At 44.6% G+C, this 23,416-nt stretch overlaps 2 protein-coding genes across 10 annotated transcripts in view; one reads left to right on the forward strand and one right to left on the reverse strand.

The window, feature by feature from the left end:
- The window catches only part of Zbtb38 (zinc finger and BTB domain containing 38), an 81,240-nt gene that overhangs the window by 28,397 nt on the left and 29,427 nt on the right, over nt 1-23,416 (forward strand). For 6 of the 9 annotated variants that reach the window (XM_041676861.1, XM_041676864.1, XM_041676862.1 and 3 more), the window contains one exon: nt 7,813-7,916. The gene's annotated coding sequence lies outside the window, so the exon portion shown is untranslated. Of the gene's footprint in view, nt 1-6,397; nt 6,421-6,794; nt 6,923-7,812; nt 7,917-10,264; nt 10,284-23,416 lie in introns of those variants that run through there. The other 3 variants (XM_041676867.1, XM_041676866.1, XM_041676870.1) reach the window with 3 other exon arrangements.
- LOC121464188 (translation initiation factor IF-2-like) lies at nt 5,973-6,913 on the reverse strand. Its single transcript, XM_041676871.1, has 2 exons — nt 6,686-6,913; nt 5,973-6,564 (listed from the first exon to the last, which is right to left on the reverse strand). The coding sequence occupies exons 1-2, from the start codon at nt 6,801-6,803 to the stop codon at nt 6,116-6,118; spliced, it is 567 nt and encodes a 188-aa protein (XP_041532805.1). The 5' UTR covers nt 6,804-6,913; the 3' UTR covers nt 5,973-6,115.

The raw sequence follows: 23,416 nt of genomic DNA on the forward strand, positions 1-23,416 counted from the left end.
ATGAAATAAAATATAACATACAATATTAGCCATAATAACTATAATAGATGTGGTTGTAATTGTGTCTCTACACTATTTTGCACAAAGAAATTTGAACTCCATATGATTTTCTCATCATATAATGTTCTTCTGTTTGACACTCCCTCAACCCCATCACTTAAAAATGTAAAACTTGGGCCGGAAAGACAGCTTAGCTGGTTAAGAGAAAATAATGCTTTTGCAGAGGACCCAAGTTGGATTCCGAAAACTCATCTTGCTCACAACTGTCTGTAACTCTAGCTCCAAGGGATCCAATGCCTCTGGCCTACTCAGGCACCTGTACTATGTGCACACAAGCCAACAAAGATACATATTATGAATAACATAATTTAAAAAATATTGTTTAATCTTAAAAAATATAAAATTATTCTCAGGCCATACAAAAACAGGTCACAGGTTAGATTCAGATTTGAAGATCCGTCTTCCCTCACTTCCTCCCTCTCTTCCTCCATTTATTGAGGCAGGGTTTCCCTTCGTAGCCCAGGCTGAATTTAAACTCACTGTCCTCCTGCTTTAGTCTCTAGAGTACTGGGATTATATGAATGGATGATGATTCTGTTTTGTAAGTTATAATGTGTTTTGGGGACAAATTGGCCAATTGAGCCAATATGTTTGTTTGATTTCTAATATTTTTAAAACTGTGTGTGTGTATGTGTGTGTGTGCGCGCACGTGCGCATCACACATGTAGATATCAGGGGATGACTTTTAGGGCTTTCAAACTACCAGGCTAGCAGGCTTGGCAGCATGCACCTTTGTCCATAGAACCATCCCACTGGCCCCAAGTTCTAGTCATATTTTCTACTGAATGTTATCTCCTAATTTTATTACTTTTTAAAATAAAACTATGATATACTTACAGTGAAACAACTAGAATATTAATGTTTTACACCTATCATTTTAATCTTTTATCTGCATTCAGTAAACATTTTAATGTTTTGTAGACATATTGTATATTTTCTTAACTGATAACACAGCACATGCATTTTATACCATTTAAAAATCTTTCACAAACATACACTTTAAAACTTTACTATGAAAATCTTGAACATATAAGGGCTTAACAAAGGTTCTCCTTCTTTTATGCAAATCTCTTCTTTATTTCAAAGGAAATCCCACACTATATATCTTTGTTGTTGTTGTTTTCAAGATAGGGTCTCTAACCCTGACTGTTCTGGAACTCATTACATAGAGCAGGCTGGCTTTGAACTCACAGAGATCCATCTGCCTCTGCCTCCTAAATCCTGGGGTTAAAGGTGTGGACCACTAAGCCTGGCTTTCATACCTCAAATCTTTTTTTTTGGGGGGGGGGGGCGGTTTCGAGACAGGGTTTCTCTGTGGTTTTGGAGCCTGTCCCAGAACTAGCTCTTGTAGACCAGGCTGGCCTCGAACTCACAGAGATCCGCCTGCCTCTGCCTCCCAAGTGCTGGGATTAAAGGCATGCGCCACCACCGCCCGGCTACCTCAAATCTTTTTATCTTTGACTCTTGATATGTTTCTCTAAAAGTGACAAATTCTAAGAAAAATTTTTGTCTTAGGAAAGAAATGCTGAATTATATGGGGCTGGATAATGTTCCAGAATAATGTCTGGAACTTTTAAATGAATCAGGAGAGGAGGGGGGGAGAGAGAGGGAAGGAAGAGAGGGGAAGAGGAGAGAGAAAAAGGGGAGGGGAGAGGGGGGGAGAGAGAAGAAAAGGAGAGAGGGGAAAGATGAAGGGGAAGAGAGAGAGAGAGAGAGAGAGAGAGAGAGAGAGGAGTCCTTGCCATTCTTCTGTAAGCTTGAAATATTTCTTTAAAAGACGTTTTTAAACTGCAGATTATTGAAAATATGTATAGCTGCTGCAGGGCCACACCGTACCGCTCATTGCCACCACATCTCTAGGGGATATATGAATTTGTCCAATTAGGTCATTAACCAGACAAGCACAATTCCAAGTAAGTTCCACACAATTCGTCTCACACTACTTTGAATTTCATTGGCTCCACACAATTCCCCCCTTCCCTTAGATCTTTGCAAAATAAATAAATAAATAAATAAATAAAGTAAATTGGTAGTCTAGGGCTAGAGGCTTGAGGCTTGGTCAGATTCCAACTCTTTTCATTTTCCTTCCCTTTCTTTCTTTCTTTCTTTCTCTTTTCTCTCTCTCTCTCTCTCTCTTTCTTTCTTTTTGTTTGTTTGTTTGTTTGTTTGAGACAGGGTTTTTCTGTATAATAGAGAGTTCTCGGCTGTCCCGTATACCAGGCTGGCCTTGGACTCACAGAGATCCACCTGCCTCTGCCTCCCTAGTGCTGGGATTAAAGGCATGCACCACCACCTTCCTGACTTTTTTTTTTAAGGGGTAGGGCCAACATCTCATCTGTCTTGTGTGACAGCCTTCTTTGGGGTTTCATTGGACTATCCCATTTCCACTAACAGTCAGCCTGGTATGGGTAGCAAGCACTCAACTCTCAATCCCCACCCTGGGTAGAACAGGAACCATCCTGTAGGCCAGGGCCACGTCTCTTAAGATGGGCATTTTTATACATTTCTCTGCCAAAGGTACTCAAATGTATCTGCAAGTTGACATCTCAACTCTAAATGCTTTGACAGAGGCTGTGGTCCATGTCAACACCACATCACATCCCTGGGAAGTCCTTCAGGAATGTGGTGTAGACGACAGAAAATGATAGGGATGGGATGGGATGGGATGGTCTGAAAGGCTTGAACGGAAAGAGATAAGCAGCCGGAAGAAAAGAAGACCCAAGAGATGGCTCAGTGGTTAAGAGCACCGGCTGCTCTTTCAAAGGACCTGGGTTCCATTCCAAGCACTCACATGGCAGCTTGTAACACCTGTAACTCCACTTCCAGGGGATTCAGTATCCTCACACAGATATATATGCAGGCAGAACATGAGTGCACATCCCATATTTCTATATGGTATGGCAGCCAGGCTATCAAGCCAGAGTTCCCCACCCCTGGCCACGTGACCGTCCAGACAGGCTGTCGCTACCTAACAAAAGGTCAGGATGTTGTTTTGCTCCTTTCTTTGTAATTTGGAGGATGCCTGAGAGAGATGCTAATTCAAACCTATGGAATAGCCAGCACACAGAGCACACAGGTGGTTATGGATGTGACTAAAAGCCATTCACTTGGTTACCTAGGAAACAGAATGCGAATGTATTTCCCCTCAGTTAAGTTTTGGTATAAAGACTGTTTGGAGAATAAACAAGGAGGAATTCTTCAGCATGTGAACTCAGGAAATCATGAGGGACCATGGAGAATCTCCCTCCCGATAACGCCATGTGAGTTGTCTTTATTACCACGCCTCCAGCAGGTCCAGAGAGAGATAGTTTATGTTAGGGTCTGGTCCAGAGAGAAATAATTTCTGGTCCGGGCTAGCACCGGACCCTGACATAATGGTGCCCAGACGTGGAGCTGATCCGTGGACCACGACAGAAGACCAAGTTAGAATTGAGAACTGAGAATGCCATGGTGAGGGGCAATGTTCACTATAAATTGGCAGAGTTGCCAGAGACCTGACTTTTGGAGGATGACTTTCCAGAGTTTAAAGGGCAACATTTTAGTCTTTTTAGTTACTATCCTGAAGTCCTATAAAGAAAGGGTGCACCCAGTCTTAATCAGAAAGCACGTGCAGTCTAACAGAAATCCTTTGGGAAGTAAACAAAATGAGACAGAAAACAGAGCTAGCTGCCTGGACAAGGAAGGCATCGGAGTGGCAGCAAAGATAACCAGACCGAGGTTTAAGAGGAAGAAATTTAAAGTCTTAGATTCCTTGTTTTCCTTTTTAAATGCACTGAAATGGAAACTGTTACATGAACAATGCCACATGTAGTTATTTTAGAAAAGAAAATTTCTGTAAAAAAAACCTTTACAGAAAAGTGTATAATTATGATAAGGTGGGATGTTTCTGGAAATTTCCAGATAGTTCCTCATACTCAGGATGATTAAGACAGCCTGGTTATGAGAGAGGATGGAAAATTTTGAAGGACTAGCTGATTACGTAACTTTTAGGCTATTACTGTGATAGTTTAGTTATTAATAACAATTTGAGGAAATCTGTTTGCTTCTGGAGAACACATTTGGCTCCTCTAAGAAAGAAGTGCAACTGTTTGTGAATGCCCCGGTAGAGGTGAGGAGCCATGACACTTACACTTCAGAAAGCCAGGGCCTAATTTCCCTAGAAACAAGCTGTTGACCGCACCTGATCAAGATGCCTCCAGGAACCCTTAGCAAGATGAAGAGTGGGCCCTGGAGTCCCACCTGGGTCTAAGTCCCACATGACCCTAGCAGCTTCCCCCATGGAAAATCACTGCCCAGAAAGTTAACCTGCACTGTTAACACTCACACCTGCCTGAAATTAGAGCAAACTTATAACGCTGGGCGCTGCTGTGAAAGCTTCACACGTATTAAGTAGTTCAGCTAAAAAAACCAAAACAAAGAACACTTAGGAGGTAGGCATCACTATTAAACTTGTTGCATGTTAGGCAGTGAAGCTGAAGGCCAGAGGTGTGGCCTTAGAGCAACAAACCTGAGCTGTCAACTCAGGCAGGCTGAATCCAAAAGGCCAAACTGCCTTGCTCTTCACCTCCTACCCGGCAGTCACGAGCCATCAGTCACCACCAGCAGTATGGCTTATAGTTTCTTCTTCTGTGTACAGCAGTTTTCTTTGAAGTTTTTAAAACATTTTTGGAAGCAGGGCGGTGGTGGCGCACACCTTTAATCCCAGCACTCGGGAGGCAGAGGCAGGCGGATCTCTGTGAGTTCGAGGCCAGCCTGATCTAAGAAGAGCTAGTGCCAGGACAGGAACCAAAAGTACAGAGAAAACCTGTCTCAAAAAAAAAATTTTTTTTCGGAATTTCCAGAAGCCTCAGTGGAGACATATGTAGCATGAATTCTAATTGGTCTTAATGAAAACCTGGAGCCAGATTTCAGGGCAAAGGCTGAAAAGATCAGAGAAACAAAGGAGCAAGCTGCTAGAGAGACTTCTACTGAAACCTCAGGTAGAAGGGCTTAGCTCCTTCCTGTCTCCTCTCTCTGCTTAGCTGTCCTGTCTCCATTTCCCTAGTACTGAGATTAAAGAGTGAGATCCCAAATGCTGGGATCAAAGGTGTGAGCTCTGTCTCTCTTTTAGGCAGATTAAATCTCAGGTAGCCCAGTGTGGCCTTGAATTCCCAATCTTCCAGCTTCCTCCCCCCAAGTGCTGGGATTAAGGTGGCTCTCTTGGCCTCTATGGTTAACTAGTGGCTAACTCCGCCCTCTGATCTTCAGGCCAGCTTTATTTGTTCGAATACAAACGTACAGACATGCAATTAGACCACGAGTTCCTTTGGTCTTGTTTTTAAGGTTGGCTTTCACCATTATCAACAAGTTAGCTCAGGTTTTGTGGAAGTTCTCATTGACAGTTATGTAGACAAAAACATTTCAGGCTTTTTTTTTTAAGGGGAAGATGAATCATTGCTTAATAAATGCAGTTTAGTGGAGTTGATCTTTCTGAACACTGGCCTACGGAGAGAACGAATAAAAGGGTTCTTGGCATTGAGACGGCTGGGAACTGCTTGTTACGTGTTTATGCATGTTGCTCAACCCATCCGCCTTCACAGCTCTGTTCTTAAATGACACCATTCTCATTCTTTTCCTGCATCATTTAAGATGCTTTACTTTGCATATACTATTAAAATCTACTCAAATCACCGAAATGACCACATTCCTAACACTTGGTGAGGAATTGGGATGCATACAGAAAGGCCAGTACTGTATTCCACGAAAATAGCCTTTCTCAAAATCTTAAGGTGTAGCCTGGGAGTCTTTTCGAAAGAAACAAATTAAAGACTCAGTGCTGGATGATTCAAAACAAAACAAACACCTGCACCTAGGTGTGCATGAGGCAGTAAGCACGCCACACTGTGAGTTGGTGGAGGAAGGATGCCAGCAGGCAGGCAGTGGCCTTTATTTGAGGAAGAGGGTCCGTTCTTTGGGGTGAGACAGTTCTTATACCATGTTGGGGAATAATCTAGGCCTCCCCTGACGGTCATGGGAAACCACAGGTGACACCTTGTTCCTGAGAATTTGGTGCTGCTCAAACTGCACAGGACCTGGGTTCCCGAGGCCTGCGCCCGGTGCCCAGGGCCTGCTCTGTGACCCCGCAGTCCTGTCCCAGCCGACTCTGTAGCGGTGGCACCGGGGGGCTGGAGCCCCGCGACCCGCAGCCTCCCTGAGGCCTGGGCATCCGCTCGAGGTCTAGCCGCCCTCCGGCCTGCACGGGGTGGAACGGAGCGCTCGGGCCCAGCAGCCGGCGTCCATTTTCTGGGCGGCGCTGCGGCCGGACTCGCAGGTCCGGAAGCTCCGTGGACCCCGCGGGAAGCGCTCGGGTGGCGGAGCCCCGTAAGTGCCTCGGGGCCGCGCGTCTCCGGGAGGGAGCCGGGAGCCAGGGGGCAGCGCTCAGGCTGAGCTGCAGCTGCGGACGCCGAGCCGGCCGAGCAGCCAGCGACCGTCCGCAGGTGGAGCGTCCCGCCCCACCAGGCCCAGCTGCAGAGGGGGAGCAGGGGAAGGGGGGTGACTGTCGCGCACCTGGGGCTCGGGAACCGCTCAGGATTACCGCGCCTCCCCTCCCCTGTAAGCGCGAACCTGAGCAGCGTCCTGACCCTACCGGATCGCGATGAGATCCTGGTGCGACACCAAGCCCCTGGAATTGAACCGGACGTGCAAAGCCAGGGCCCTGCCCCCAGGGGGTTGCAGCCTCGGCCTCCTTCTCCTCCTGCAGCCATCGGTCTGTTGGGACAACTCAACAGCCAGTCGTTAGACACTTCTTTGCAGACTAGCTGATAAATAACCTGAGATTTTAGCCTATCTGCGGCTCCGCTCTATAACTCCTGTTCCGCGGTGGGTAAGTGTCTGTTTCCGTTCTGGAGTTTGGGCCTGATTGAAAATCCCTTCTAATGATCTATTCTAGATGTTATGCGTTTATGTACTGTATACCTATTTGAAAGGTTAAAGACTGTTCTAACTGGGAAGCTCAATCGCTCGCTCGGGTTCTCATGGCTGGGAAGAATGGAAGTTTTGTTGTGGTTCCAGAGAAACATAGTGACTTACTGTAGCTGAGATTAAAGAGTAGAGTTTTTGTTTCGTGACAGGGTCTCGCTAAGGAGCCTAGAATGGTCAAGATGCAAGCAGTTCCGGCTGATTTCGAACTCGCAGCGGTCTGCTGACTGCTAGGGTTACAGGCTTCTAGCATGCCATTCGACAAACCAGTGTTTTTCCAAGACCAAAAACCCATTAGCAGAATCCCTTTGGTGGGTCACAGCTGAAAAAATATTTTTAAAGATTAGACTATATAGTACGGTTTTTAAAAAAGAGTAAGCATTGCACATAGTAAAGATGAGCGTTGTCTAATGAAGCCTCTGGCTTATGTAACGTAATCTGGAAAAAAAATGGGTCACTGTCAAAACAGCCTTTAAGACCCCGGCTTAGTGTTTTGTGGCATAGGTTTTGCGGGAAAGGTAACCTCGGTTTGAGTCCCAGCGCTCACTCAACTGTGTGACCTCCAGCAACAGGTTCCTGGCAGTGCTAGCAGCTGTAAAATGAGGAAATGTGCCCTTCAGCTGAGGGGTATTGCAGAGATTCCCCATCAACTGGCTGCACTTGAGGCAGTCCTTGGCTTACGGGGGCGCAGCAGCGGGGAGGGGGGTGCTCCACATACACCAATGGCAATTGTGTCGCTGAACGATGGAATCGTAGAAACTAGCCATGAAACGCTGCGCATTTGTCTTCTCTTAGATCCTGATGTGGAGGAGATGGGAGACTCAGAACCAAGGATTGCCAAGTGATTTCTGCCGCGGCGCAGAAACTAACTCCGTCAAGGCTGATCCGTTCTAACTGAGGTAACTAAACTGTGTGTCTTTCCTTAGTCTGCACGAAAATAAGAAATGGCAGTTTTTGAAAGACTCCTGGAGGTGTCTGAATCATAATCTCGACCTGCCAGGTTTGTGTACTGCAAAATTTCCATGACTCTCAAGCAGTGTGTTATTAAGGACACAGGACACGTGGTATGCCAGTCCCCTGTGGGGAGGGAGAACTAGAAAACAGGACTTCAAAACAACTGGCTTCTCATGTTAGTTCTGCTGGTAGCTTTTATGTGAACTTTTGTGCATGTCTTGATAGATCTGAGCTTCCTCAAGTCGTAAGGACCCCAAAACATGACAAAAGCCCAGAGAGTTAAAATGCATTTTTATCGTTACCCCAGCGGGTTGAGGTCAAGGAAGGACTGTGTTTCCCAGGCACATAGCCAGCCTCTCCACTCACGGTAGGGTGAGCCCTCTGCTAGCCGTAGAGTGTGCAAGCGCCCTTTGCAGTTCTCACACAGATGTACTGGCAGCCCTGGCAGCTATGCTCTACCTTGGAGGCGGTTACAAAGTCCTAGGTGGTGACAGAAACAAGTACCATTTGTCAAACGGTTGTGTCTTTATGTGCCAGGCAGTGTGTTAATAATTTACTCCTCAACGGTACTAAGTCAAGGAAGAAGAGATTTAAAGGATTGAGATGTAAAATGATGGCGGGCCATGAAAGGCCGGCGTGTATTCTGTATGCACAATGCTTGGCTGGGGCCACAGAGTTCACGGTTGACCGCCTGTCCTCCTGATGCTTGCAGTATAATTTCTACCGAAATCCAAAGAGGCGGAGTTGGCGGGCCAGGCCACTCGGCCATAACTCATCTAAGTGCTGCTCCAGCAACCGCACAATGCCATCTGACACAGGAACGGACTGCAGAGACAAACATTTCAAAGTTCTTGCTTTTTAGTTCAAATTTTCATTCTTTTCCACTTTTAACACCTACTAAACTTATGCTTTGCATTTATACACAGTCATCAGGCCTCTGGATTCGTTTATTTTTTTATTGAACTTCCCTGAGATTCTTGAGTATTCAGAAACATGATTATGCTTTTATAACTATATTTGTCATGGCCAGTCTTTAGCAAGGAATCATTTGTCCAGCTGTCGGAGATTTTCTGTTAGTAATCAGCTTTAAGAGTGTTGGAGATTGACTTGTGTCATTTTCATTTTCGAAGTCCTGAAATCTAACTTGAGATTTTTCATTTTCCTATTTATGTGACTCACAGTGGAGGCCTTTCCTATTGTTACACCTTGCCCATAGGCGGTCTGACAAGAGACCTTTTTATTCAAAACAATGTCTTTTAGCTTCGTAGACCAGAGAACTGTGGGCATTTTAAAATAAAGCAATTGAAGACATACAAACACTGTTGTTTGATTAATGTGATAGAAAGCCAAAAGGCAGCCCCAGGAACTGCAGTAAGCACTAGAACTCAAATTGCACGACCTGACTGTCACTTGTTATGACAAAAGTCTCGTATAAAAACAAATGAGACTACGAATGTGCACGTGGTTCGTGCACTTCATGAAGTTCATAAATGTTATGCAGCAAATATTTATCTAGTAGCTGCCATAGTATGGCCCAGCTAGAAGGACTGGAGAATTCAGCAGAAAATCAACTGACACTTCCCTCTCAGACTGTTAATGGAGCTGGAAAAAAACAAGAAATACACATATACATACACATACACATCCCCCCTCCTCTGTGTGTGTGTGTGTGTGTCCGTGTCCAGGCAGTAAATGTAAAAAGAAATCATTCTGGTGATTCGTGGAGGCATTTGAAATATAAATATAGAAAGACTGAGAAAGCATGGAGCAAATTCTGTGAAAAGTATCAAGTCTAGTTGAGTTAGAACTGGTCTATACAGGCGCCCAGGGGGAAACAGAACTGGAGAATATTTGTTGCTGAACAATAATGGTCTTGAATGCCAACTAGGAAATTGGAATGTGTTAATCAATGGTGTCATTAAGGCTCTTTGAACAAGGAAATGTCATGGCTGTGCCGTAGGAGCCTGCTCCTGTATATAGCTTAGAGGAGGTTGGGAGGACACAAGGAAGAAGGCTGCTTCAGTCCTCCCAGAAAAGGGGCCGGCCTAAAGTGATGCTATCCAATCAGGGTTGCCAGTGGTAAGATGAGAAGCAAGGGCTGGCTCAGCTGTCTCGCTGGAGAAGGAACTGGCACAGCATCCCAGAGCCATGGTGCCATGGTGACCCTGAGAAGAAGGTGACGAGTTGCATCCTAGGGGACTCTATGTGTAAAGCCCTGAAGCTGCTATCTCTCACCCAGATGGGATTCAGGACCCCATAGGAAGGGAAAGGCCCATTCAGGAGCTATTGATATACGGGAAAATTATGAAAAGGTAAGAGACAAGGTTTCCACTAGGGTATGGGAAAATGTGGTTGAATATTGAGCCTTGTAAGAAAAGAAATGACCTGGGGAGACAGAAGCCTGCGAAGAAAGCAAAAAACCTCAGAGGAGCATGTTTCCAGAAGCCTCTGGAACGTGGCTTTCACTGGACCGTGGAGTAGGAGGGATGGGCCTAAGAGCATGAGACTGGGCAAGAGGTGCAGTGTGTGTCTGTGTGCATTTTTCTTTGCAAGGGAGTGTGATATGCACAGTGCCTATGTTTATAGCATGCACAAATCAAGAATGAATCCTGCATAAATCATTGATCCTAGCATGTTCCCAAGCATACGCCTCATTATTAAAATTCAGGATGCCAAATGTGGTTTTGATAGTGGGGTGAGCACTGTATTCTATTATCAGCAGACAAATCAGAGAATCTCTCTTAAAAGCATGAACTAAAGAAAAAAAAACCTTTGTCATTGCAAAGTTTCTAGAAGTAATTTAATTCGGTTGCTTTTTGCCATATATATTAAGTAATGTTTCCATTTTTCTGAGCATATGACTTAATACAATGGAATGAGGATCCTGGAGTCAGATAAACCCAGTCTCTCAAACTAGGTGGGCCATTTTCCAGACTTGTGACTTACGCAAAGTCCCGAGTTTTTCCACCCTCAGCTTCTGTTGGTCTATTTTGAAGCTCTGAGTGGTAGTTTGATCAGTAACTACACCATGGTAGGCAGTTGACAAGTGGTGACTTCCTTCGTCTCTAGCCTTGAACACAGATGGAGATCCGTGCTGAGGTGAATCTGCACAGGAAGCTGTGTCTTCCTGATTCATTCCAGTCTATTTATTTTTCCCGTTTTATGTTCTGTCCTGCGTGTGTTGAAGTGGCCAGGAGTGTAGCGTGAATCAGGCTTCACCAGAGGAGAGATAGACGGCTCTAGTAGTTAAACACACTCGCTATTCTTGCGGAGGACTTGAGTTTGATTCCCAACACCTAGGGGGCAGTTCATAAGGGTCTGTACCTCCAATTCCAAGGGATCCAGTACCCTCTCAGACCTCTGCACGCACTGGGCATGCATGCAGGGCACCTACATCCATGCAGATGAAACACTCATTCACATAAAATAGAAACAAATCTTTTAAAGAAAATTTGTTAAAAATAAATGAATGAATAATGAATAAATATAAATAAGACTTAACCGGGGTCTCTGACCGAAATGTAGATGTCTGGGCCGTGAGAGTCTGTCTGATTCAGTAGGTTTGGAGTGGAACCAGGGATCTGCGTTTTATACAAAAATTACCACGACTGCGGATGGCAATCTGTAGGACGCAGAAGAAAGGAGAAAGACGCCTGTGCTCCAAAACTGCGTACTTGTATTATCCATGTTGATGGATCATATTTGTAATCATATAAGAATAGGCTCCAAGTGCCTGTGGTCCAGCATTAACCCCCCTGGACCCGCCCCACGTTGCTCTCTGCCATGTAACCACAGTCGCCTTCCCGAGCTTCCGTGTTTGTGTGACCCCCCCCCCCCTGCCTCTGATCAGCTCTAAGAGGACTGGGATTGGCTCCTAAATGTAAATGAGGATTTCCTCTTTTAAAAACACACTGCACATTCTGCTTCAGCATCCGTCTTCTGGTCAAATAGCTGCTCTCTGTACTGCCTCAGCGCTGAATCACCCGTCTGTGTGATGGAAGTGTCACCGGCACACCCTCTGAGTGCCTGTTGTTGAATCACACCTTCATGTGCGGTCACCCTTCCTATGGCTTTCATGGGAAACGAGGGAAGGATCGCTCTGCTGACGTGGGTGACTGAAGGGCGGCCTGAGTGGAGTTGTTCCCAGGCTGGGCATTAGAGCCCTGGCTGTACTCAGGGCCTGTGATAACTGGAGTGAAGAAGACAACCCGACCTTCATTTTCCCCCATCAAGGTCTGGTGATTCTGAGTGTCTTCAGGCCCCATTCACTGTGAGTTGACTTTTTGCACAGATGTGCTCTCAGTCACCTGGAAGACTCGTCCTTTCCAAAACAGAAATATCCTGCTGCGTCAATTCTTGCCCTGCTTTGGTATTTCTTTCATTTCTCCGTGTTTGTCTTTATCTTTTGTTTTGGCATTTTTATTTTCGGAAAACCAATTAAAAGAGGTTTTTGTTTGTTTTTTTTGACAGAGCTGACTCTAGAGTTTCTGGCGAAATGCTTTGCTCTTCTCTTCAGAAACACTTGTCAGCATGGTTTTCTTCTTTCGTAAGGTTTAATGTAGGCTCCCTTTGAATCCTAACAACCATCTTATGTTAAAAAAAAAAAAAAAAAAAAACACGTTTTTCCCCACGAGGCTCCCTCGCTTGGGGAGATAGTAAGAGCTTGGTGGTTAGTTACTGCGGTATTCAGCAAACAAACTCTCTGGGAAGTAAGATTTACGGTACTGGAGGAGAAAGAAGTGCCTCTGTGTCTGGGATGAGTGTGTCCCCAGAAGATACCCTGTTTGCTGTGTGCAGGTCCCAACCGGGTGGCCATTTTCTGTACTGAGTCCAGGGTGACGCTCCGCCCACTGTGCAGCCTCTGAGCTGTTTTCTAAAGTGAAAGCTGCACAGGCAGAAACTGACGTGAGTAGCATAACCTGTGTTTAGATTATTTTTAGCTGAGTAAGTATAAAGCACAGTTGCTCTCAACGGCGTGTTGTAGGCTTTTTATCTGGGACAGTTTGGGTTTGAGGAGTTTTACGGCTTAAAGTGTAGATAAATTCTCTCTAAAACGTGTGAACAGGAGAACTATTTAAATACCCAGAGAGTGCCAGAAACTTGCATTCCGAGTTTTGTTATTGTTGAGAGAAGGTCTCTCAGTGTAGCCCAGGCTGGCTTCCAACTCACCTTCTTCCTGCCTCTGCCTCCCCAGTGCGGCTTTCGCCCCCACACGTATCATACCTGATGAATTCTGCTTTAATAAAAGTAATTTCAGGGTAAAGTCAGCACATGCCGCCCGAACGTAGTTCTTAATACTCTTCTCCCACTCTGGTCCACCTTTTGTTGATTTCCTTGGTCAAGACTATCACACATCCGTTTGTTGGCTGACCAGAGCCAAGTGCCATGTGCGTCTCCTCCTCAGGCCTTCTGTGCGCTTGCTCAACAACTCTGCTGCTCAGCCAGGCTTCCCAAACTCTAGGAGGAAGTGGCTTTCACAACCCCAGGACATCTCCAAGGCCTGCGCCACCATACCTGGCCTCCCTCCAGTAATCACAGTGCAAACAGTGGCTTCAAACTGGAAACATGCAGGGGGAGTTGTGGGAAATGTGTGTATGGAGAAATTATGAATGCAGCCCCAAACAGAGAGCTCTGTACATTGACCCCATGTGTCTAGAACGTCGTGGGAAACCATAGCAAAAGTGAGGCTGTCAGCTGAAGGTAGAGAGGAGGTGAGACCAGAGCCAGACCAAAGCCCCGGCGTCATGGTCCAGGAATTCCCAGTGCACAGTGACCACTCAGACTGCTCTCCGGGCAGCACTTCGTCTCCATGGCATCTCTAGCAAGGAAATTGGCCTCCTAGCATTGGCATCTTTTGTTCCATGAAGCAGTTTTGATTTGTGCCTCGGTGGATACGCTGTATTGTTTTGCCCCATTGTCTTGAAGCCCTGACTGCCGGGCTCCATTCTCATAGTCTGTCATTTTGTCCTTGTCACATTAGGACATGGCGATGTACTGGGATGATGTCAGCTCAGAGTCCTCTGACACAGTGCTGAGCTAAATAAAGGCCTGTGTGTGGTACTCGGCCATTACTGTTCCCCATTACAGCACCCACTGAAGATGAGTATGGACCTCTCTTCTAAAGGGAGTGTGGGTAGACCTGATGGCTTGATCACTTCTTGCCGCTTGAGTAGACCCCTTAGTGAAAACACACAGGTCGAAGTGAGGTGTGTGCTCCCTGCACTCTGCCTGCCAGGATTCCTGCGTGGAGAGCGTTTCCCCCATAGCCTGGAGGGGCGCTGAAGAACTAGAGTGTCAGCCAGATGCTGTCCACGCAAGGAGGCAGTATGAGCATTCACTGTGGGCTGCAATGAGAAAGGGAGTAGTGGGCATGTAGCAAGCCAGAAAGCATTAGACCTTTATATTTTCAAGATTTCTTTCTTAACTACACGTGTGTGGGTCTGTGCATGTGAATGCAAGCACCCATTTATAGTAGAGGAGTCTGATCGCTCTGGAGTTGGACTTAGAGGTGGTTGTAAGCCACCAGACGTCGGTTCTGGGAACCAGACTTGGTCCTCTGCATGAGCAGTAGGGACTTTCAACCACTGAGCCATTTATTCAACACATTTGAAGAACACTCTGGGAACTTAGAGACTGGTATGCAGGCTGTTGTCAGCTGTGGATTATACTACATCCTGTCTGAGTGCCCCCCCCCCCCCCCAATCAGGATCACCACAGTGGAACCTGTGCGGACTTTTTCTGTAGCTCACCGGCCTTGAAATTGTCCACGGCCCCATTCAAGGAAAGGTAATCACCATTGACCGTTCCGTCTCTGTGTCACAGCACACAAATCATCCACTTCGTATAGAACTATACCCTTTCCATGTGAGCAAAATAATCCTGTGAAGTCTGTAGCTGAAAACAACATGGTTTGTTTTAGCTGGTTGTGCCGTCTGGAGAGGCATCAGGTATCTGTGGCAACCTTGGTGAGACTGCCAGTACTGGGTGAAACAGGAGGAGTCCGCCAGAGGAAGTCCCTCCTTATCCGGGACCGCACTCCCAAGGCAGCAGAAAGGGGCCAAGGCTAGCTAGCATCAGGTGATGAAGGACAGCAGGCATCTCCTGACATGAGACTTAGACATCCTTACTCAACAGGGACGTTTACCAAACTGTAAAGCAGCAACTTTCTGAGTTGTCCTGGGATTTGTACAAATTGTCCCCTCCCCTTCTATACCATGGAGTGTGAAATACCTTCCCTTTCTCCTCGACATCTTTTAGCGACTCCCACTTTCCTCTTGGTAGTGATGAGTCGTGATGTCCGTACAGCATTCAGTACAGAGCCTGGCACATAGAAAGTGCTCAGCAAATGTTAGCTTTGATATCACTGGCTTCTTCATCATCTCCATCATAGCTATTACCGCTTCACCAGAGGAGGGGACCTTCTCCTCCTTAGGCTTCATTTAACTTGCGTGTGTAGGTGAACTTTCACCATCTCTATTAGTCTAGCGAAGACGGAACACCCGTGTAAGGCAGTGCTCTAGAATCGGTTTTGTTTACTTCACCCGCTTTTATTCTAGTTAGCAATCTTGTTGTGGAACACTGTAGTTAGGCAAATTCCTGCCACTCGGTAAGGCTGTGTGGTTTGTGTCAGGTGGGGTCACCAGTAGGGAGCCAGAATGTAGCTGTTCTAGGAATTAACTCCAAGGTATGTCCGCAGATGGGAAGTCGTCAGACAGTGCAGTGAAGTCGTGCTGTTTGCTCCTCAGTGTGGTCTTTGGACTGGCAGTGGGGACCCAACCTGAGATCCTTGCCTCCCACACTACCCCAGACCCACTAGGAGGAAGAATGCACCTAAGATCCCCCTAATGTACGTGAATTCAACCTTTGGGGGACAATGCTGTAGATGTTCTAGCAAAGCAGAGACAGACTTGTGCAGGCGAGCCTGCCAGTTTGCTAACTAGAACATGTTTGGGAACAGTCTCGGAGGGCATGGGTTGGATTCTGCTTTAGAAACGCATGCTGGAGAGTTGGATTCTCCGTAAGAATCGAATTCTGAAAACTGCTATAATGGTTTCCAAGAAGAGATGTTTCTGTAAATGGTTAGAGTAAGGTGTTTTAATGGGGCAGTGTGTGTATCACTATAAGAACGCGGGATGAGCTACTCCCCTTGCAGGTGTTTGGGGCCGTAGTAGGTGGTGAGAAGGGAGAGTCAAAACCAACCCCAGTATTGGTGACTAGCAGGTTTGCCTGACCCTAAAGAAACAGCTTAAGCCAAAATAATCCCATTCCGCCATGGTGGCTTGTCCAAACTTTAAGGACAAGGGAAGGGAGGAAAGGACGTCACTGTTTTAGAGAGGAAATCTGAGCTTCATATCAAATTAATCCAATTTAGAAAGTGAACTAAGTCTCTTCGGCTGTTCAGAGTTCTTGCCTGCATTTGAAGGCGGCACGGTCACAGTGGCTCTGCGAACTTGTGTGTTATTATCCTGTACTACTTTCAGGTGGGCTTTGCCCTGATGCTTCGCAGCATGGGGGTTTGTCTCTCAGCTCCAGAGAGGTGCTGATGTGTATATGAATGGTCCCTGCCATCGTTCTGTCTTTTCTTCTCTGTCAACTGCTAGGGACCTCAGCTTGCAGTTCTGGATCCATGCCCCTCTCCCGTTCATCCATATAAGTTAATTGCCTTAATGGTTTTACTGAGTTAGATGGTGAGGCCTCCCAGAAGATATGCCTATAGCTCAGAACCTGTGAATGGGGACTCATTTGGAAAAATGATCTCACATATTGTCATAATTAAGGAACTTGAAAAATCATCCTAGATGATCAGGCAAGCCACACAGAAGAAGAGAGACATACATACAAAGAGGAGACGGCCAGGAGAAGACAAAGGCAGAGGTAGGGGTCCTGCAGCCATAGCCGAGGGAAAAAAAAAGAATCAGCAAAGCTACAAGCAGCAAGGAAGGATTCTGCCCATGCCCCGTGGTTGTCAGAGAGATCCTGGCCCTGTAAACACCTTGTCTGGACTTCTGGCTCTATGTTATAGAGAACGCATTAGTATCAAGGGCATTAATTTGTTATAGCACCCTTAGGAAACCAGTTTAATGCCCCAAGATGCCTTGATCTAAAAGCACCTGGGCACCTGTGAAACTCAGATTTACTCCAGGCTTCTTGTTTTACTCTTTTTAGTCTAGTTGTTTTGTTCTTTTGGTGGGGGGGGGGGGAGGCATCACCCTGCTCCCAAATCATGATCTGGAAAGACCTATTGCTACTTATGAATGCCTGGCCTTAGCTTGGCCTGTTCCTAGCCAGCTTTTCTTAAATTACCCAAACTCCTTTTGCCTCTGGACCCTTTCCTTTGATGGCTTCTGTATGTCCTGCTTTCACTCCTACTCTGTGGCTGACCCCTAAAGTCTTCCTCACCTTGTTCTTCCATTCCTTCTTTTCTCTCCTAGATGTCTCCTCCAATTTATCCCCTTTGTCAGCCAGGCCCGCCTATCCTTTCTCCTGCCTTACTATAGGTCACTCTTTATTAGGCCATCAGGTGATTTAGACAGGCAGAGAATCACAACTTCACAGAGTTAAACAAATGCAGCATAAACAAAAGAACATCTGTACATCATTAAACAAATGGTCCCCAGCCTAAACAAAGACACACACACACACACACACACACACAGAGAGAGAGAGAGAGAGAGAGAGAGAGAGAGAGAAAGAGAGAGAGAGAAGGTGGAATCAATAAGAATCAGTAAGAAGCCTTATATCTGCCACTGGAGATGTCTCTGCTGGAGCCTGCCAAAACTTTGGCGGTAGGCCACGACCTTGTGGTGATGCACAGATTAATGGAGATGGGTTAGTTTAGGATGTAAGAGCTAGCTAGAAATATGCTTAAGCTAACTTAGAAATTGGCCAAACAGTATGGCAAATAATATAGTTGCTGTGTGTTTATTGCAGGACCAGGCACGACAGCAACCTCAGTCAGCATAACACATCTTAAAATAATATTCTACAACACAGGCTATTCCAGCTCAAGGTGACAGCAAGAAAGCTTTTAATGAGGGTCCCCAGGTGGTTCTGGTAGCCTCTCTGTCCCTGTCAAGTTCCTTTGGGACTGTTCTTTTGATGCAGTTATTTTCCTTAGACAAAATCCATGATCACATTTGCAGCCCCCTATAGTGTGACATTTTATTCTTTTGGCTTTTTTGGGGGGCCCACCACCCAGCTCTCAAATAAATCACACACAAAGGTTTATTCTTTGCTATAAACTTGCAGCCTTAGCTCGGCTTGTTTCTTGCCAGCGTTCCTTAAATTATCCCCGACAACCTTTTGCCTCTGGGATTGATCTTTCGCTATTTCTGTATACCTTTCTTTACTTCTTTCTCCTTGGCTTGTTGTGTGTACCTGGGTGGCTGGGCCCTGATGTCCTCCTCTACTGTTCTCTTGCTCCTCATTCTCTCTCCTCCCAGATTTCTCCTTCTATTTATTCTCTCTGCCTGCCAACCCCACCTATCCTTGCTCCTGCCTCGCTATTGGCCTTTCAGCTCCTTACTAGACAAATCATGTATTTTAGACAGGCAAGTAACACAGCTTCACAGAGTTAAACAAATGCAGCAAAACAAAAAATCACACACCTGAAAATAATATTTCTCAACATCCCCGACCCCATGTCAGTGCACTACAGTTTTCTCCAGCAGCCAAGTCCACTGTGGGTGCTTAGATTCAGAGAGACTCCTGCCTTTCCCACAGGCTACTTAGAGGGACACACGCTTCATTATCCTCATCTGGGATCCCTGCCTGTTAATGGCTAGTCAGCCATTCTTTCCTCTAATTTCCAAGTAGGAAATTCTCCCACCGTCTTCTCTTCACTAAGTAGTTAGTACTAAAATCTTTGGAGCTAGAGGAAAAGTCAAAGTCGTCATGGCATTGACACTCCCATCTGGGGCCCTGCCATTCTCCTTCCTCATCTCCCATCAGGCCCTGGGAAGCAGCCACCCGCTTTGTCCATCCCTCCTCGGATGTATCATTCCATTTCCTGACTCTGAGCTGCTCAGTCCTCTTCCTGGAGTTGAATGTTGTTTCCCCTCTTGGGTCCTCCAGGATTTAGCTCCTTCCCCTTTCTCTGAGTTCCCAAACTAAGCCTAATACCCCCTTCTCCTCAGCCCTGAGCACCCATGAGCAGCTTCTCTGATCACCTTATGGGGTTTCTGCAAGTCCATCAATTCCCTGAGACAGCTCCTCCCGTAGGTGCCCTGTGAAGAAATCAAGGAATCCAAAAGGCCAAGAGCAGGAAATAGTTCCTTTTCTTTGAACTAGTATTGTCTCATATACTTGCTAATAAAAGAAAAGACTTTGTGATTTTAGGGAATGTATTGAAAATGCATTACTAGTAATATGCCATACCATTGCCTGAACATTTCCCTGCCAAGGTGATGATGGAAGTTATAAAATAATCCCACACTAGCTCAGATTTGAGCATAATAAAGGATTATTTATTTAGAGGTAGGCTCATAGATCACAGTCCTCTGCATGAATAGGGGAGAGGAACCAAATTCAGCAGTCGAAAGAGAGAGTGTGTATATGTGTGTGCATGCTTTATATAGGCATTTGTAGTATAAGAGGCCACACTCAAGTGGGCTGGTATCTTAAAGGCTACTGGCTGTAAGAATTCCTACAGCACCTCCCCCTTTTGTTTAAACAAGAGAGTTCCAAACCCAATACAAAACTATATACAATAAGAACATATATCAAATATAAACAATATCGAACAAGAAACATACTAAATGTTTCAATAATTATCCTACCCTAAGGAGTCTAAGATTTGTATTAGAAATAGCTTGACCAAATCATGAGAGGAAAGTTACTGTGACTATCTAGTCTTCAACCACATCAAAGACCTGAGAAGGGAGATAATATTACTTGGGTAGGCAGGAAGTGCAATCAAGCAACTTCCAAAATGTGCAATAAATGACAGAGACAACCAGCTACCTGTTCAATCACCCAAAGTCTCATTTGCAACCTTGGAGCAACTAACTTTGGCTAAGGCCTAGAGTAACTGACAGACCATTTTCAGAGGCAGAATTTTCAGAACTATCTCACCCTGTCTTGGCAAGGTTTGACAGCCTTTTTTCTTATATCGTGCTTGTTATTGCTAGACATCGTGCATTTTGTCAGTGGTTGAGGCATGGGCAGTCCTTGCCTAAAGGCCAGTTTTGCCAAGAAGAAAACAACCTCCAAGTGGAGTGTCTTTGGTATTTAACATTCTCTGGGGAAGAGATCAGTACTGCCAGGAGCAATTGTGTCTTACATCAACAGAACCAATTTATTTAAATGCCATATTCTACAGTTCTTTGAAGTGGTTGAAGATTACCTATCTATGCAGAATACAATCTCTATGTATCTAGAGAATCTGATTAGTCTAACTATGAGTATGACAAACATGGCTGACTATTGACCTATTATTCTTAATACTTAAATAGCTTAAAGACTAAGACTTGATATTAGAATATTAAACAATCTTTAAACAACTGTGCAACAAATGAGGACAATGATGTAATATTATGTAGCATACTAAAAATGTAAACAATGTATATCTTGATCAGAAGTAGAAATATATAGTGCAGTATGATAAATTATATCAATATACAAAATGTCTTAAGCAGAGGTAGAAGCATGCATGCATACAATATGATAAAATAACTTTGTCTATTCATACAATATTTGTACAAATATTGTAAGCCTGGCTAGCTTATGCCCGAAATAATTACACGGACACTGTATTCTTTTAATCACTGCTTGGCACATTTCTAATATTCTATACGCCCCATGGGCGCCATTTATAGTAATAGGAGTGGCGGGGCTGCGTCCCTGGCACCCCAGCCGCCTGGCTAGCTTAGTCGGTAGAGCATGAGACTCTTAATCTCAGGGTCGTGGGTTCGAGCCCCACGTTGGGCGCCATTTGTAGTAAATAGGGGCGACAGGGCTGCGTCCCCAGCACCCAGGCCGCCTGGCTAGCTTATGCCCGAAATAACAACACACAAACTGTATTCATTTAAACACTGCTTGGCCCTTTAGCTCTAGCCCTTACTGGCTAATTCTGATAATCCGGAATAACCCATCTCTAATAATCTGTGAGCACTGGTCTTACCGGGAAGATTCTAGCCTATGTCCATCCTGGGTCGGAGCTTCATAGCGTGTGTCTGCCCAGAAGCCAGGAGCATGGCGTCTCTGCTGAGGCGTCTGCTCCTGAGAGGAGAGCTGTGGATCCCTGAGCCTACATAAATTCCACCCCAACCCCTAACCCCCAACCTTATACCAGTTATAATCAATCTCTAATTGATGTCTCTAACCCTGAGGACAAACTTTGTTGGGAGACAGAACATTGTCTTCTAGAATTACTTCCAACTGTCATGGGGGCAATGTTCTTTCTATGGGATCCTGTGAAAGTAAAATGATGGTTAAGAGTCAAGATTACTGCCTGGTATAATTACAAATAATCTCTGAATATTTGGTAGGATTTTTCTGAGGTTCCTATTTGGAGTTCTGGCTGGAAGGTTGTAAAAAGGTGCACCATTTCAGCTAACCAAGTTGGAATCATCTTGAGGAGCTGGTACCAAAACCCGGTCTTATAGTAGTGCTGTCAGCATCATGATGTCATATCTACCAGGTGGAGTTGTTGTTATGGGGCACCAACTTCTTCCTGGAAACTTCAATGCTTACAGCAGGAAAATTTGTTGTTCATTGTGGAAAACTTAAACAGTAATTATATAGACATATATTCAATGAAAGATATGATAAAGACAAAAATAGGTATAGAGAAAAGTAAAATTTTTTCCTGAATTCTTTCTTCTTTCTGTCCCTTACCAGATGACTCCTGACATGAGACAGCAACTCTGATTTTTTTCTTTTAACAACATGTTTGGATTTAGAGAAGGATAGAGTCATTGTCCAACTCCAAAGCCAGCTTTGATTTTTAAGTGAGTCATGACTATTATTCTAATTTATGTTCAGTGATTTTTTTTACCCTCAGGTAACCTGTCCTCATAAATCATAATTCTCTTTGCTTGGTGATCCAATCTGGATAGTTATCTTTTCCTTTTTAGACATCCTGATGTCCAGGGTCTCTTGACTTTATGAAGATGAGTATTTTCCTGCAAAGACAAGAACAGAACCCTGCCCCAACTCTTATGAGTTTTTCTTACTGCCTGTATGATTGTCACCTCTGTGGGTGAGCCATCATTTCTCTTTCTCAAGAGGTTTCTCTTTTTCAAACCCAATCTTTATTAATTTTGATCTATGGCTTTTTTCCTCCTGTGGAAACAAGAGCAAAATCCCTTCCCCAATGTAGCACATCTCCTGGTTTCCATTGTGAGGTCATCACATCCTTGAAATATACCGGGTGATTTAATTCAGAAGTTTTTCTATTATACAGTGTCTCTCTGCTGCTGTTGTTCCTTTCTCATTAGCATTAAGAAAATTCAAGGTTAATAAAGCATTATGTAATCTATTTCTGGGGGTATTTTCCATACCTTTCTGTTTGTTTAACATGTACTTTATAGTTCTGTTTGATCTTTCTCTAACTGCCTGACCTATAGGATTGTTTGGTATACTTGCAATATGCTTTATATTTTAATAAGCAGAAAACCATTTCATTTTCTTAGAGACATATGCTGGATCATTATCTGTCTTTATTTGTGTAGGTATAACTATGATGGCTATAATGTCTAATAAATAATGTGATTACTGAATTGGCCTTTTCTGAGCTCAAAACAGTTGCCCATTGAAAACCCAAATGAGTATCAATGGTGTGGTGTACATATTTTAATTTTCCAAAATCTGCAAAGTGGAACACATCCATCTGCCAGATTTCATTCCTTTGAGTATCCTTTGGGTTACTTATTCCCTGCAGGTAACAGTGTTTGGTTATAGAAAAAACAAGTAGGACATCTCTTTATAATTTTCTTAGCTTGTTGCCATGTAACAGAAACTCTCTCTTTAAACCTTTGCTATTGACATGATGTTTCTTGTGAAAGTATGAAGCCTTCAGAACACTTCCAATCAATAATTGGTCAATTTCTGCATTACTTTGTGCTAGAGGACCTGGCAGACCCATATGGGATTGGATGTGTGTTATGTATATGGGACAAAGCCTGTTCCTGATTATATCTTGAACCTGAATGAATAATGAAGTCAATTCTGTATCATCTGGTATAAATTAAGTGGTTTCAATATGGAAGGCAGCTCTTTCTGCATATCACAAATCAGTAACTATATTGAGAGGTTCTTTAAAATTCCTTAATACAATGAGAATATCATATAATTCTGCCTTAAAATTTAGACAGAATTATAAGGGCTTTGTTCCACCTTACTTAAATATTCTGATTTGTAACCTGCCTTTCCTGATTTATTTGCATCAGTATAAAATTTACAGGCTCCAGTTATTGGTGTGTCTTGTACAATAATTATAAAATGT

This window comes from Microtus oregoni, unplaced genomic scaffold, assembly GCF_018167655.1.
Source record: "Microtus oregoni isolate MIOR12 unplaced genomic scaffold, Mior012 000028F_ref0000031, whole genome shotgun sequence".
NCBI classification, from domain to species: Eukaryota; Metazoa; Chordata; class Mammalia; order Rodentia; family Cricetidae; genus Microtus; species Microtus oregoni.